At 47.1% G+C, this 15,117-nt stretch overlaps 1 protein-coding gene across 8 annotated transcripts in view; it reads left to right on the top strand.

Moving 5' to 3' along the window:
- Positions 1 to 15,117, top strand: part of MGRN1 (mahogunin ring finger 1) — a 49,830-nt gene that overhangs the window by 5,401 nt on the left and 29,312 nt on the right. For all 8 annotated transcript variants that reach the window (XR_010029962.1, XM_063171210.1, XM_063171213.1 and 5 more), the window contains exons 2-4: positions 2,416 to 2,534; positions 4,740 to 4,828; positions 12,055 to 12,201. Coding sequence is in view for 7 of the 8 variants with exons in the window: in XM_063171210.1 (XP_063027280.1) it covers positions 2,416 to 2,534; positions 4,740 to 4,828; positions 12,055 to 12,201 (355 nt within the window). In the remaining variant the exon portion in view is untranslated. The remainder of the gene's footprint in view (positions 1 to 2,415; positions 2,535 to 4,739; positions 4,829 to 12,054; positions 12,202 to 15,117) is intronic.

The following is a 15,117-nucleotide window of genomic DNA, read 5'->3' as shown; positions in this document are numbered from 1 at the left end:
GAGATGTCAGAAGTTGTTCTTGGTGGAGCAGTGACAGTGGCAGGTGCCTTGAATGTGCTGGTTTTGTGTCTGGGTGTTGTTCCAGTTGAACAAGAGGGACCTTTTCATCTCTGGAGATACCCTCAAGCCATGTCCTGGGGGGATTCTGTCCCTCTGCCCACCTGAGACCCCCCCTGCAGAGCTGCCTCCAGCACAGGAAGGAGCTGGAGCTGCTGGAGGGAGCCCAGAGGAGGCTCCAGGATGAGCCCAGGGATGGAGCAGCTCTGCTGGGAGAGTTGGGATTGTTCAGCCTGGAAAAGAGAAACTTTGGGGTGACCTCAGTGTGGCCTTGCAGGATCTGGAGGGAGCTCAGAGAAAAGATGGGGCAAGGTTATCTACAATGGCCTGGAGTGACAGGGCAAGGGGAAATGGCTTCAAACTGGCAGAGAGCAGGGTTAGATTGGAGATTAGGAAGAAATCCTTCCCTGCAAGGGTGAAAAGGCCCTGGCAGAGGTTTTCCCAGAGAAGCTGTGGCTTTGTCATCCCTGGCAGTGTCCAAGGCCAGGCTGGACAGAGCTTGGAGCAACCTGGTGTCATGGAAGGTGTCCATGGCAGGGGGTTGGAGCTGTGTGATCTTTAAGGTCTTTTCCAGCCCAGGCAATTCTATGATTCTGTAATTCTGACCCATCACTGGATAAGAGGGAGTTCTCTGACTCTGATCCCAGATAACCAACTGCTGTGCTACTGAGACATCCTGCACAAGCATTGTCCTCTCAGCTGATCAAATAAAATGCTCCAAAACATAATCCTGCTTGACCCACAGAAAATGTGAAATCTATTCCAGCCTTCAGTGTGGTTTTCTGAACCTCAGTGCATACACAAATCTCCATGGTGTGTATCTCTGATGGAGAGGCAGTGTCAGGCTGGCTGTGCTTGGAGATTATACACAGATTAATTTTTTAATTTGTTGCTTCTGGGATGAGTGGGAAAAGATTCCCTGTCACTTGGGGCACCTACATTTGTATCCAGGAAATGGATGTGGCACTCAGTGCTCTGGTCTGGTTGACAAGATGGTGATGGGTCAGAGGTTGGGCTTGATGATCCTGGAGGGCTTTTCCCACCCAAATGATTCTGTGATTTTGTCATTGTGATTCTGTAGGACAGATTCTGAGCAGCTGCTGGACCTGTGCTGAAGGTGATTGCTGTATCTGGAAAGAAGGTTGTGTTTCAGTGCTACAAACATCTGGGTGCTTGTGAGCTGAGCTCAGCAGTAGCTGAGCCATCCCACCATCATTAAGGCCCTGCCATCTGTGCAGAGTGAAAAGAGCCTTTCTTGGAGCATAAAGGGAGAAAGCCTTAATGGAAAAAACAGGGCCATTCATGAAACCCCTTCCATTTCAGAGTAAATCCTGCTTGCTCCTAGCTAGAGGGACTGCACATCCCTCCAGAATGCCTCCCCAGCCATTCAGATGATTAGTGACTGCTTCTGGAATGACTCATTTTAACACAAATTTATGCTGTCTATGCATTGCACCCAGGGAAGCAAATGTACATTTGGCTCAGTCCTCTCATCCCCCACTCTGAAACTTGAAGAGAAGTGGCTTGGATGGAGCCTTTTATTTCAGTTCTCTCCTGACACTTATTTCTCTGAAACTTTACCTCTGTGAAGTTCACTTTTGAGTGTTTTCCTGAAGTCTTTCTAGGAGGGAGCTACTCTGTGATGCTTTCACACACCTGAATTAATTCTGTTCATTTTCCAGTCAATTCCATGCTCCAGAATCCCACACATGCACATGCTTTGTGTCCTGAAATTTTCACTGTAGTGCATCACCTTAAAGATGAATGAAACAAATTCCTGGTGAAACTTTCAGAGCTGACTTTCACTTGAGTCACTCTCTGACATCCATGTTTCTGCATTTAGAACTGTCAGCATTATTAATTAAATCAGCAGCAGGGTATACAGTGTCCAGCACCCCCAGTAAAGGTTTGGAGTGGTTCTTTTGTGGGATATGGGAGTCAAAGAGGGGATGAAAGGTGACAGGAGACCTCTGGCTGTGCTGAACTTTGCACTGGGAGAAGCCTCATTCCTCTCTGAGGTGTTTGTGGGACTGGGCTTCACACTGGGAACTGGACAAAACAGGAAGAATTTACCAGAATGGAGCAATATTGGAAACAGCTGCTTCCTCTGCAAAACAAGTTGAAATGGAATTATCTCCACTGTAATATTTATTCCAGGTTTTTGTTTCGTTTGTTTGTTTGTTTCCTTTCTCCTACTGTTGGCACTGGTCCTGAATTCTACAGGGAAGGGGTGAATAAGCAAGTATTTTCTGTGTCTTGTGGCTCTTATACTTGTGAATTTAAAACTGCACAGACTTTTCCAGGAAGCACTCATTTAAAGGGATTTTTTTCCCATTCTCTTGTGTTTTTTGTTTCTAGGAAACTACTTTGCAAGTCACTTCTTTATGGGAGGTGAGAAGTTTGACACCCCTCACCCTGAGGGTTACCTTTTTGGTGAGAACATGGACTTAAACTTCCTTGGGAATAGACCAGTTCAGGCAAGTTCTGTCTGTTTTACTCTTTTTTATTTCCTGCCTATTTTGGAAAATCTTGTGTAGGGTTTGTAGAGGAGAGTGGCACAAACATTGAGGAGTGTCATTCCAGTCTGTTCAGATGCAAGCTGAGTTTTCCTGAGAGGCTGAATTCACCTTGGAGGCTTATTTTCACTCAGGACAGAAGGAATTGGTGGTGGGGGAGGAAGAGCAGGGGCTGAGGAGCACGGAATTTGGGACTAATTCTGCCTGCCTGCCTGAACAAGTGTAAAACCTGCTGCAGAGAGGGCTGGGAAGCAGAGCCTGAACTTCCCAAGGCTCCTGGGCAGGTTTTGTGTTCAACATTTGCTGTTTGCTGTGTCTGAGTGGCCTCACTTTGGTGTAGGGCAATGTTAATACAGACCTTGACATTTTGTGGGTTTTATACCCAGGTGGGCTGCTCAGAAAGTCCCTCCTTCTCTTTTCCTAGCTAAAATATAATGTAATTTTGGGCCCATAGATGTCTGTGAGACTGTGAAAAGCTGCTTGCTCAAGTGCTTGCCTTGTTCTTAAAAAGAGAATAATGTTGTTGTGAGGGAAAGACAGGAATTTTATGCAAAATGTTATGTTTTGGATTTCTCTTGCATCTCAGAACTGCTTAAAAAGAACCAAAAGGTGACAGAGTAGGAGCCATTTGGAGATGTTTTCTGAGTGCTGGAGAGGAAAGGGAAGAGCTGCTTGCTTTGCTCACTTTTTTCCTAGTTATTTCTGCAGCTTCCAAACATTAAAATGAGACCTAGAAGTCACAGTTCTAGTTTAATTGATTATTTAATTTAATTGCCTGCATGTCTCATCAGAAAAGCTGTGACCATTAATTAATTCATGTTTCTAATGCTTGGTGGCAGTTTGGGATCACCCTGCTTTTACAGATGAGGGAAACTGAGGCAAGTTGGAATTGGAACAGTTACAAGCACGTTCTGCTTTCTGAGTTTCTCCTCAGCCTGTGCCATTGATCATTTTGGAACCACACTCAAGTCACAGGATGGACAAGGAAGAATCTGGAAAGTCTTTGTTTAAGCAGGAAGTGCAGTTGGGCAACAGAATTAGGGAGGAGAGACCTGAGCTGGAGCTCTGTGGTTGTGTCAGAGCTGGGCAGGCCTGGGGTGCTCACCACATCCCCTGTGCCCTCCCTGCAGGGCTGAGCTGGCACAGTGCAATGCCTGCATGGCTCAGCCTGCTTTCCTTGCTGCCATCCCAGCTCTGGGTTTCATCATTTCTCCAGAGGGGCGTGGGGGAGAGCCCAGTAACACCCTGGGACATTTGCCAAGTGGGTTCAAGAGAAGGAGGCTGTTGTGGAATATAGTTTGCCTGTGTAAAGTTAAAGCCCTTTGGCAGCTCTGATTAATCTTCAAGGAAAAAGAGAGAAAAAAAAAACCACTCGAGCACTGAGCAGCAGCACTGTTTTCTGGACATGGGCCCAGTTCTTGCTTTGGAGTGAGGGAGGCTTTGCCTCATTTCTAAGGAAATGTGTTGGTGGTCCCTGGTGCCCAGCAGGCAGCTCTGCAGCTGCACAGGTTGTGATCACCACAATAAGCAGTTTCCTTTGCATTTCTCACTGGAGATCCTGTGCCCACTAAGGAGAATTACAGTCTGAAGCATTATTGTCCCTATTTAAAGGACAATCTGTGAGGGAAGATTTCTTGACTGTAGAATAGAATGAGGCCCCCTATCCCTGTCTCTTTTCTTTTCCAGAACATTTGCCCCATTGTTTCAGAATAAAAAGAGTTTCCCCCAGTAATCCAGGGCTTCAGCATGCTGATTAGCAGTCAGATCACTGCTTGCATGCTGCAGTACACATGAAAGAGCTGCATTTCTTCTGCTCAAGCTGGAGGTGGATTCTTTAGTGGAAATAAAAGCTTGGGAGAGCAAGGCTTTCCTGACTGAGAATTCAGGGTTGAGAAAAAGGGCATTTTCATGAGGTCTTTCTTAAAGTGTGCATTTCCAGTATGAGCTGTTGCTGGGCCAGGGCAGGATTTTCACCCTGAAACACATTTGATTTATCAGTAAATAAAATTTGCTGTTTATCAGTAAATAAAATCTGGTGTTCCTTGTGGCTGCTGTACTGAACGCCCTGAAAGCTACGTGCTTCTTGCTTTGGGTAAATTGCATGCTAGGTAACATGCTGCTACATTTGTAGTGTAATAACAAGAATGATTTGCCTCTTTGTTGCAGTTTCCCTACATCACTCCAGCTCCACACGAGCCAGTGAAGACACTGAGGAGTTTGGTGAACATCCGCAAGGATTCTCTCCGACTTGTCAGGTACTGCCATCACCTGAACCTTTCATTGTACTCACCCCAGGGACCTCTCAGCCACAGCCAAACTGTACTGGTGAGCTTTTGGAGAATGGCTGACATCCAGATCCTTGTTGCTAGATATGTTTCTGTGTTCCTTTTTAAGCTTTCAAGTGGTTTATGTGCTCCTTATCCAAACAATCTGTGTTTCCTAGCAGGACCAGTGATGTGTCTGTTTCTGCAGGACAGACTGGAGGGGTAAACAAAGCCATGAAATCATTAGCACCAGCGGAAGGTATTAGTCAGGTCAATAAACTTTACAGACAGATTCCTTCCTGCATTCCTGTGCAAGGAGAAGCCAGAAGGGAGCTGATTCTGGTGCGAGTCACGGGCCTGGAAAGCTGATGGGTCTTGAGTGAAACTTCCTCAGTTTCTCTTGCTGCCAGGATGAAGTTTGGTCCCAGTGTTATGCATTTGTTTAGGTGGCTTGTGTCCCATGCACGGGGGAAGGACAGGCATGGGGATGGTAGCTCTCACTGCTCCATGCTGAGATCTGAACCAGCAGAGCTGGATTAAAGCACTGGCTCACACTCCGACCTGCAGCTGTCCCCTTTCCAGCAGATGGCTGAGGTACAGGGCCCAGCATTCAGTGCTTTGTTTGGGTCTGAGCTCTGGGCACATGTCCAGGCAGAGCCTTCCCCAACCATCCTGGCTGGAGTCACTCTGGATTCTGTGTCTGGGGCTGGAGCTCTGGCAGGGCTCCAGCTGCAGCTCCCAGCCAAGGTGGCTCTGAGAGCCTGGTGTAACATGAGCACTTGGAGTCATAACCAAAACCCCTCAGTTTGTTTTTATGTGAAAACAGATGTGGGTTTTTTTGTTTGTTTTGTTTTGTTTTGTTTTGTTTTAAATGAGCAAAACCTGTGGTTTCAAAGCTGATGGAGCTTCCAAATAAGTGACCATTGGTAAACTGCTCTGAAAGCTCTTTGGTGTTTCAGCACAAGGGTGAAGTACTTCTCTAGGAAAAAAGAGAAGGAACATAAGCCAAATGGGAAGTGGCTTTTTCCCTGAGAGGGGCCTGGCTGTGAATAGAGCAGTTGGTGTGGTTTGTACATATAGTTCTGTCATTCTGCTCTCTGTGCTCACGTCCCATCTCCCAGAGCTGCAGCTCTGGACTATTTGGAGTGCTATTTGGAATGTAGTGTCCATGTTGACAGTATCTAGGTTTTCATCCCTCCAATTCCTGGTACTTGCAGTTCTTTTTGTGCCTCATGAGCTCTCACAGGCTCCTGTGCTGCTGCTGCTGTGTCAGTGCTGACGACAACACTGCCAACATGACTCTATTGAATTTTGCACTGATGTAGACCCAAAATGAGGTTTTAATTGGCAGTCCCCAAGGGTACATTCTGTCTTGTGCTCTTCTGGCCCAGAGGCTTTGTCTTCCTCCCTCTGTGCCTGTGAAGGACACTCTGTGCCTCTCCAGCCTGGCTTATTCACAGCCAGTGCTTGAGCTTTGCACGTTCTTTCCAGAGCTGGTCAATTTACCACATCCTCCACCAAATACAGTGGTACTGAGCCAAGTGTCCAGGTGCAAAGTTCTGAGTGTATGTTCTGATGGTAACATCCCCCATAAGCTTTTTCATAGAATCCCAGACTGGTTTGGGTTGGAAAGGACCTCAAAGACCATCTTGTTCCACCTGCTGTCCCATGAGCAGGGACACCTTCCACTGTCCCAGGCTGCTCCATGCCCTGTCTGTCCTGGCCTTGGGCATTTCAGGGATTCAGGAGCAGCCACAGCTTCTCTGAGCATCCTGTACCTCACCACCCTCACAGGGAAGAATTTCTTCCCAATATCCCATCCAATCCTGCCCTCTGGCAGTGAGAAGCCATTGCCCCTTGTCCTGTCACTCCAGGCCCCTGTTGAAAGTCCCTCTGCAGCTCTCCTGGAGCCCCTTTAGGCACTGCAAGGGCTCTGAGTTCTCTCTGGAACCTTCTCCTCTCCAGGCTGAGCAATACAAACTCTCTCAGCTTCTCCTCACAGGAGAGGTGCCATGGAGGAATATAGGGAAGTGTCCACTCTGGCCTTCTTGCCCAGCTCTGACCAGACAAAATTCTGAGCTTTGCCAGATCCTGAATTTTGACAGGATAAACAATAAATCTGTGTATATTGGTGTTGAAGTTCTGAGTCTTCAATGTCACGTGTGATTTTTTGATCTCTGGCAGGAAGAGACTGTGAGCCTCAGAGCAGGGTAGCAGGAATTTTGCTGTTAACCACTCACTGAGAAAGGCTTCCTTCTATTTTTCTTGTGTCCCACATTTAGCCTTGGATTGGAAGCTTTGTTTTGGAGCTCCAGTACCTGTTGTGCTGGCACTGGCTGTTCCTTCTTCTCCTGCAAGCACTTCCAGCTGCAGGAGGAAGACCAGCTCAGGACACAATATTTGTTCTTGCACCCTGGGGCAGCTTCTCTGCTTCAGTGTCTGGGCTTTGGACAGCAACAAAAGCATTGAAGGAATCAGCAGCTGTGGTGGTTTGGGAGTGTGTCTGAAGCATCAGGAGTGTCATGGAGAATAGTCATGGAGTGTTTTGGATGAGGGCCTGAGAGGGGTGGATGATGGGGGCTGAGGGGAGACAGGTGAGTTGCAGGGAGTGAGAGAAAGGAAAACCCTTCCCTCTGCAGCACAGGGGGCTGATCTTGGTCCTTGGATCTGTTCATCCTGTGCTGGAGGTGGTGAGGGGCTGGGACTGCCTGCTCTGCAGCCTGGATGGTGTTAAACTGGACAGATCTTTGCAGAACCCCTGTGTTTGGTGATGCTCTCCCCTGTGGAAGGCAGTGCTGACAGAGGTGTCACTAATTCTGCTCTCATTTATTGCCTGCTCAAGCACTGGGTAAATGCAGATCTCACTCAGTCAAGGGATATTTAACATTTATCCTGCATGTCTGCTGGGTTGGTCAGACTTTTGAATCTCTTCAAAGGATGAAATTTGGTTTAGCTCAACCTAGTTCTATAAAACTGTCATGGCTGCTGTTCATTATATTTTTATCTTTTAATTCTTTAACAGACAATAAAAAGCTCCAACCTTTCCATTGTTTTATCCAGGAGTGATGTCAGACCAGGTGGCCTCAGCTCCCTTGGTCATCCTGCTTTGCCTTTTGCATCAAAACGTTGGATCAGCTGTTTGTTCTCAAAGGTGGTCAGTCTCTTTCCTCTGTACCTGTGATTGTGAAGGCTCTGATGCACCTCTGTGCATGACCCAGAGGCACATCCAGCAAAGTCACTGGTTCCCAAATCTGTGCATGCTTCTGTGACCACCCCACATGGACACTGTCTGTAGGGCTTGGCTAAATGGGCACTGCAAAATTCAAGTGCAGGTGGAGACAGACGAGCTCTTGAAGCACCTGAACCACCTCCTTGTCTGCCACATCTCCTTCAAAGAAAGAGGGATGCAAAAACCAAAATGTGTGATTTTTGTCCTGTTACTTCCCTGATGTTACATCCCACCATTCCCTTACCTTAAGGTGGCACATTGTCGCAGACATTTCTCCACAGAAATCCTTTCTTTCGGATTTCTGCGTCTTCTGGAGGCCAGAGGCCTCAGAAGACAAGGTAAACAATTATTATCAGCTGCTGGGGAATGCAACAGGGGCACCTGTTTTGATTGGTGATTGGTTCATGTTCTATGTTTATAATTAAGGGCCAATCACCAGTGCAAGCCAGGGGACTGAGTCCTTGAACACAACTTTGTTATAGATTCTTTTCTATCTATTCTTAGCCTAGCCTAGCTGCTCTGCAAACCTCTCTCTATATTCTATTAGTATAGTAATAATGTATTATATATAATATCTTAATAAATCAGCCTTCTGATTCAAGAAACAAGATTCACAGTCTCTCACCAGCTGTGACCCACTCAGGTGTGGTAATAGCACATGAGATGTCTCTGCCTCTCAAAGTAGGCACCACAGTAGGCTTTGCCTGTTCCTCAGGCCAGTTACCATCTGTGCAGGTGTTTCTCACCTGAACTCTTTGCTCTGTGGCAGTTCATAGAATCCCAGACTGGTTTGGGTTGGAAGGGACCTCAAAGTTCATCTCCTTCCACCCCTGCCATGGCAGGGACACCTCCCACTGTCCCAGGCTGCTCCCAGCCCTGCCCAGCCTGGCCTTGGGCACTGCCAGGGATCCAGGGGCAGCCACAGCTGCTCTGGGCACCCTGTGCCAGGGCCTGCCCACCCTCACTGGGAACAATTTCCTCCTCATGTCTGATCTAACCCTGCCTCTGTCAGTGTGAAGCCATTCCCCCTTGCCTTATCAATCTCCAGTCTCTCTGCATCTTTCTGTACTGTTCAGGTACTGAAGGTTGTGAATGATTTTCTGTCCCTCCAGCAGCAGCAGGAGGGCACAGCCTTGCTGTGACTGTCACCTTTTAGGCACTTGTACCCTGCCCTCTGCTCAGTGGTGCTGTTCAGGCAGGCAAGGCTCAGCCTCTCCTCCCTGCATCCTTCACAAACCTTCCCTCCAGGCACTGCAGTGGCCCCTCAGTGGTTTCCCAGGGCAACAGATCTAGTCTGACTTTAACCCCTTATCTCCTTGGAAGGATGGAAGCACATTCTGAGTGCTGACAGAGAGCTGCAGGGTGAGGCTGGGAGCAGGAGGGTGATCTGGGTGCTTTTTGTGACTTCCCTGAGAAGACAAATCAGGCAGTGATTGTGCCAGGGATGTGTTTGTGTGAGAGCTGCCCCATGCCCAGGTGTCCCCATTGTTACTTGGTGCTGTCTCAGGTATCCCAGTCTGTGCTGGAGCTGTCACATATGCTGTGCTCTATTTAACACCTACCTGTGCATGAGGTGAGGCTGAAGGAGCCTCTGCCTGCAAGAGGTGCTGGTTCTCCCACCCTGCTGCTTCTGGAAGAGGTGCCAAGTCTGTCCTAGCCTGGATCCTTCACTGAACCTCAGATCCACAGAGTGCAGCCCAGCAAGAGGTGACTTGTGCTGCTGCTCTCTTGGGCACACACAACATTGTGAGTGGATTGTTGCCATCTGTGTTCTTGGGTCAGTCCAGCACTAAATGCTGATAGTTCCTGTGTTCTTTTGGTAAATCTGCCCTTCTGGCCAGTGTTTCTTCTTTACAGCCTCCAATGCCATGATTTTCACTTTGTGTGCAACTAGCTTGTGTGAAAATCCCATCTTGCTCTGTACTGTGTATTGTGTCCAGGTTTCTGCAGATGTTAACACTCCAATTCTTGGGGTTTATTTTGTTTTTATACTGGCATGTTGGGTGTTTTTAGCTTGATTTGCTGCCCTGACCTAGGTGAACCTCTGGCCAAAGCCTCTCCAAGCCCTTCAGACAGGAATGTGGGTGTGTGCCATTAGTTAGGGGTTACATTAGTACAAGTACATGTGCTGGGTATTTGATTCTACTGCTCTTAAATTTTATTTTGCACCTTCTGTATTAAATTACTGAAACTGAACATTTCATTCTTGTTCAGTGTGGTGTTAAAAAAATTCAAGCTGGAACCCTCTTAATTAGGCAGCAGCTGTTGTATGTCAGTGAACTTGATAAACAAGGATTCCCTTGACAATTTTAGATTGAATTATAGAGGTATGTCTGACCCATTTCTGGGTATTTTTGACAGTACAGTGTATTCATCAGGGCTGTTTAGTGAGGGGAGAGGCTGATACTGTGAAGACAGAGAGGGTGCCTGGCTTTTCCTGAATAGTTCAGCTGCTTGGCTGTGACCCAGCCATCACAGCAATTAAGGTATTACTGATGAACAAGTGGGGCTGGAGCTGGGTGACAGGTCAGTGCTGTTACACCTCTCACAGGCAGCCTTGCTGCCCTCACCATTCCCACACAGAGCCTGAGCTCACACTGGTCCCTGTGGTCATGGCATTTGAATTTATGGAGAATCTGCTGCTGCCCTGCCAGTGAATCACATCCATTGTCTGTCACTTTGCTCTTTGAGGCAGGGAGAGCTTGGACAGCTCAGGAGAGGAGGAGACTGAGGGCAGAGCTCAGGGGGGGCTGCAGCTCCTCCCCAGGGGCAGCTCTGATCTCTGGGACAGGGACAGGGAATGGCTGGAGCTGGGCAGGGCAGGGCCAGGCTGGATTTTGGGAAAGGTTCATCCCCCAGAGGTGCTGGCACTGCCCAGGCTCCCCAGGGAATGGGCACAGCCCCGGGGCTGCCACAGCTCCAGGAGAGCTTGGACAGTGCCCAGGCACAGGGTGGGAGTGCTGGGGGGTCTGTGCAGGGCCAGGGGTGGGACTGGATGATCCCTGGGGGTCCCTTCCCACTCAGGATATCCCATCATTCTGTAATTTTCTTGTGATGTGGTGTGTTGGCTACTTGCTCCAAGATCTGGTTTCTCTGGCTACTTCTGGCACTCTGTAGGTGCCCATGGCCACAGCTCACTGCCCCTGAGATGCCTCAGACCTCTTCTTCAGTGGATTTCTGCCTTTTCCTGCAGTAGGGCAAAGGAGTGACCCTGCCAGTGGTGATCACACAGTGGGATCCAGCTGTGCAGGAGCTTGTAGCCAAATTAGGCTTTTACATTAATTGAAATAACCTCTCATTCTGTTGGTTATCATGTGTCTGTTTGCAGTTGGATGTGTTAATTTGTGTTCATACAATAAATGCATGTGAACTCCCTCACAGCACCAGAGGTTTAGTTGATCATTTGTACATTTAAAGGTGTTTGAAGTTCTTATATCTGGATGTTTTCTGAGCTAAATGTCATCTTCTGTGTGATACTGGAGGTACCTTTTGCTGAGCTTCAGGAGTTCTTTGTGTTACAGAGACCTTGGGTTTTTTTGTCTCTCACCATTTCATTGCAGAGCTAAAAGAATTACACTTCAGATTTCTCAAGTCCATGCAGGATTTCTTTAGCCCAAATACTGAGCCTAATGTGAAGATGTAAAAGGAAGGAGGATGTTTCTTCTCCTCAGCATTTGAGAGAAGAAAGGGAGATCCTGAATGTCATTCTGTGTCCTGGCACAGATCCTGAATGTCATTCTGTGTCCTGGCCCTGTAGGGCTGGGTGAGACCCCTTAACACCATAATTAATTCACTTCACTAACTTCAGTCTCATCTTGGAAGAACCTTCCTCAGGGGCAAGAATGGAAATCTGGGAAGCCCAAGGTGGAAGCCCAGGCTGCTTTGACTGCCTGGAACACCAAGGCTGGAGTACTCTTGTCTCTATTTCCAGAGTGATGTTGTTGATATCTCATAAGATGTGTTCTGATCCTGTGGCATTGCCTTTCAGGTACAAAGATGATGTTGACAGCCCCACTGAGGAGAATGGGAAGCAGAAGGTGCTGTACAGCCTGGAGTTCACCTTTGATGCAGATGCCCGTGTTGCCATCACAATCTACTGCCAGGCCACAGAGGAGTTTGTTGGTGGCATGGCCGTGTAAGTCCTGGGCTGGTGGGCACAGGAGGGGCACAGCAGCTGGGATGATGAGCTCTCAAACACCTCTCATTTATCACCCCTGAGGCAGGGCTGCCACATGTGGTAGAGTGGGGAATTTCTCTTTTTTCCTGATGATTTTGAATATTGCTTTCAATTCCCTCACACAGCCAATATCTTCTCTTGTTCCCTTTTTAGTTTAGGTATAGGGAAACCATTCTGTGTGCAGCAAAGGAGAGGAACTCACAGCTGTATGTTTTGTCAGGGAAGTGTTGTGTGAAATTAAAAACCCAACCACCCTTCCCTTCAAATGCTGCCTGTTTTTTTCCCCTAGATCACCCAGTTCACTGCCTTTCTGTGTTCCTGTGACAGGAGCATCTGGGCCACCAAAGTAAAGTTCAGTCTGACATTACCAGAGTGAGTCTGTGGCATTGAGGCCCACCCAAATCCCATTTTGGGATAAATGCCCAGCTCAGCACTGGCTGTTGGGAGAGGGGAGAGGATTTACTTCCTGCAGCCCTGTCTGTGTGTGTTTCCTGCCATGTACACATTAGTCTGTGGTTAGCTGTGGAAAGAATGACCAAAATGTCATCTGTGGGAACCTTCTCATATCCTGATAGTACATCCCTCCAGAATTGAAAACCTTTTTATCTAAATCAGCACCTTTAAACCATTCCAGTCAACACTGTATCCCACAAGTGTTGTATGAAAAAATTCCTCTCTATGTTCAGACAAAGGTGGCTGGAATGTGCTCTGCTGATGTGAGCTGCTGCTATGGTATGGTGCACTTCAATGGCCATGGGACAAAGAATTCCTTTGGCTCCAGGGGTAAAGGAAGATTCAGGCTGCAGAAGCTCTTGGCTTCCTCTAGCAGAGGCTTTTGGCTGACCAGAGGCTCCTGGACATAGTGCTGATGGCTTCTGCAGTGATGCTCTGGAGCTGGGGCTAAACTTTGCCTTGGTTGAAGGGACCTGCAGAGGCTTCAGCAGGGAGAAATATCTATGGCAGACCATAACAGGGCTTATTTGTTTATGCAAAGTACAAACATCCCACTAATGATCAATGAATAGTGTATTTTTAGGAATGAGAGTGGCTCAGTTCTCCAATCCAGATATGCATTCCTTCAAACTGGAGAATACCCTGATCCAGAATTTTTGTTTAGACCCCTTTCCCTTCTTCTACTGATGCTTATGGCTGCCTTTATTTTGGGGAGGTAATAAAGGAGCTCCTTTTGAAAGTGCTTGAAAATTCTCTCTCAACAAACTGAATACACTTTGTGTTTAGATCCAGCTTTTCCAGAGCAGAGCTGAATGCAGCTTTAGAAATCCTGATGAAGTTTCCATGTTCTGTCTCTCAGGTCCTTAGGTTTCCTGTGAATTTAGTGCTAGTGAAGGTGTTGGAATGGCAGCCTTGGAGATTGAAGTCCTCTTTCCCTACCAGGTACAACGTGGAGAGGTGCCCAGTGTCCCTGGTGCTGCCCTGCAGTGTTCCCTGGGTTGTGACCTCAGAAGGAAACCATCCATGGGCTGATGGGGAGAGCTGAGGGCCTCTATGGCCAGGGTGGATGTATTTACATTGCTAGACTCAAGCTATGGCTTAAATCAGTAAGGCTTGGTTTAAATCATTGATTTTAATCTTGTTTTCCCCTGTTGGTTTACCCTGAAGGAGAATTTCATTGTCACTGGTCAGTAGCAATGAAACATCTGCATCTGCAGCACAGTGAGCTTCATATCAAACCTTGTGTTGCAGTTTTTATGCCACAGTCTGTAAAGAATATCCATATAGTTTAAAATCTCTTTTTCAGACTCCCACTTTTTCATTTTATGCCAAAATGGCAATAACCCAAAGTTATTCTAAAAAGAAACATTTTAATTTTTTTTTTTTTTAGCCCATGTCTTGAACCAGGCTGTGTTGGGCTGGAATTGTACCTGAGTGACCCAAGAGCAGCAGTGTTTGTTCTTGTTGCTTAAACTGCTCATGTTGGACTCTTAAGAGACTCTCTTGTACAGTTGTGCCTTGAAGAATAATTGCTTAATAGAATTGTTTTAGTTACCAAATATAACCACACAGAGAGTGTTTTCAGTCCTCTGTAACTTTCAGTAGCTCTGCTCTTGGCTGGTTGGTTGGAGGAAGAAAACACAGGTTTTGGTTCACTTAAGAACACTTTTTTTCTGAAATTTAGTGCCATTCACTGAGCCACTGACTGTCACCAGTGCTGTTATCTGTCCTTTAAAACTTGTGCAGCAAACATGAACTACCCAATGGCCTTTACATTAATTTTGAACAATTCCTAGATAGAGTTTCTGAACATGATCAGAGCTGTTGATTTCCAAGAATTTTTTTTAATGTGAATTATTTTAATCCACCCTGTCCATGGTTCAGTGAGATAGGGATCTCTGTTAGATGGCAGAGCTGAAGCCTGTGTTCCTCAGCCCTCTGCATGAAACCAGGATCAGCAGTGATTTCCCCACTAATGAAAAATTAGCCAATGGTTCTGTGCTGTCCTACTGGGGTGGCAGCAGTCCCTGGTGCACTGAACCTTCTAAAAGGTCAAAGTACCCACATTCAGCTCTTTCTTCCACTTGTGGCCTTTCATTTAATAAATCACACTTTATTCTCCAAAATACAGAAATGATGAACTGCCTGTGCCTGCTCTGGGCTGCTTGAACAATAAATGTTAGGTAAATGTGGGTGCAGGGGCTGCACCAGGAGCCAGGGAACTTTTTGGAAGGCATGATCCTGATTTCGTGCAGATGTGTAGGGGGAAGTCAGATACAAATATAGACTTTATAAGCTGCTTTAATTCAACCCAGGCTATTTTTCCATGTGGAAGTGGCTCCTGAAGCACGTCTTGGGGCCAGTGCAGCTGCCCAAGTAGGCATCTCTGCTTCTCTGGATTTGCTGGCTGCTAGTAAAAAC

This window comes from Melospiza melodia, chromosome 18, assembly GCF_035770615.1.
Source record: "Melospiza melodia melodia isolate bMelMel2 chromosome 18, bMelMel2.pri, whole genome shotgun sequence".
Classification (NCBI taxonomy): Eukaryota; Metazoa; Chordata; class Aves; order Passeriformes; family Passerellidae; genus Melospiza; species Melospiza melodia.
This window is presented reverse-complemented; position numbering and strand designations above follow the sequence as displayed.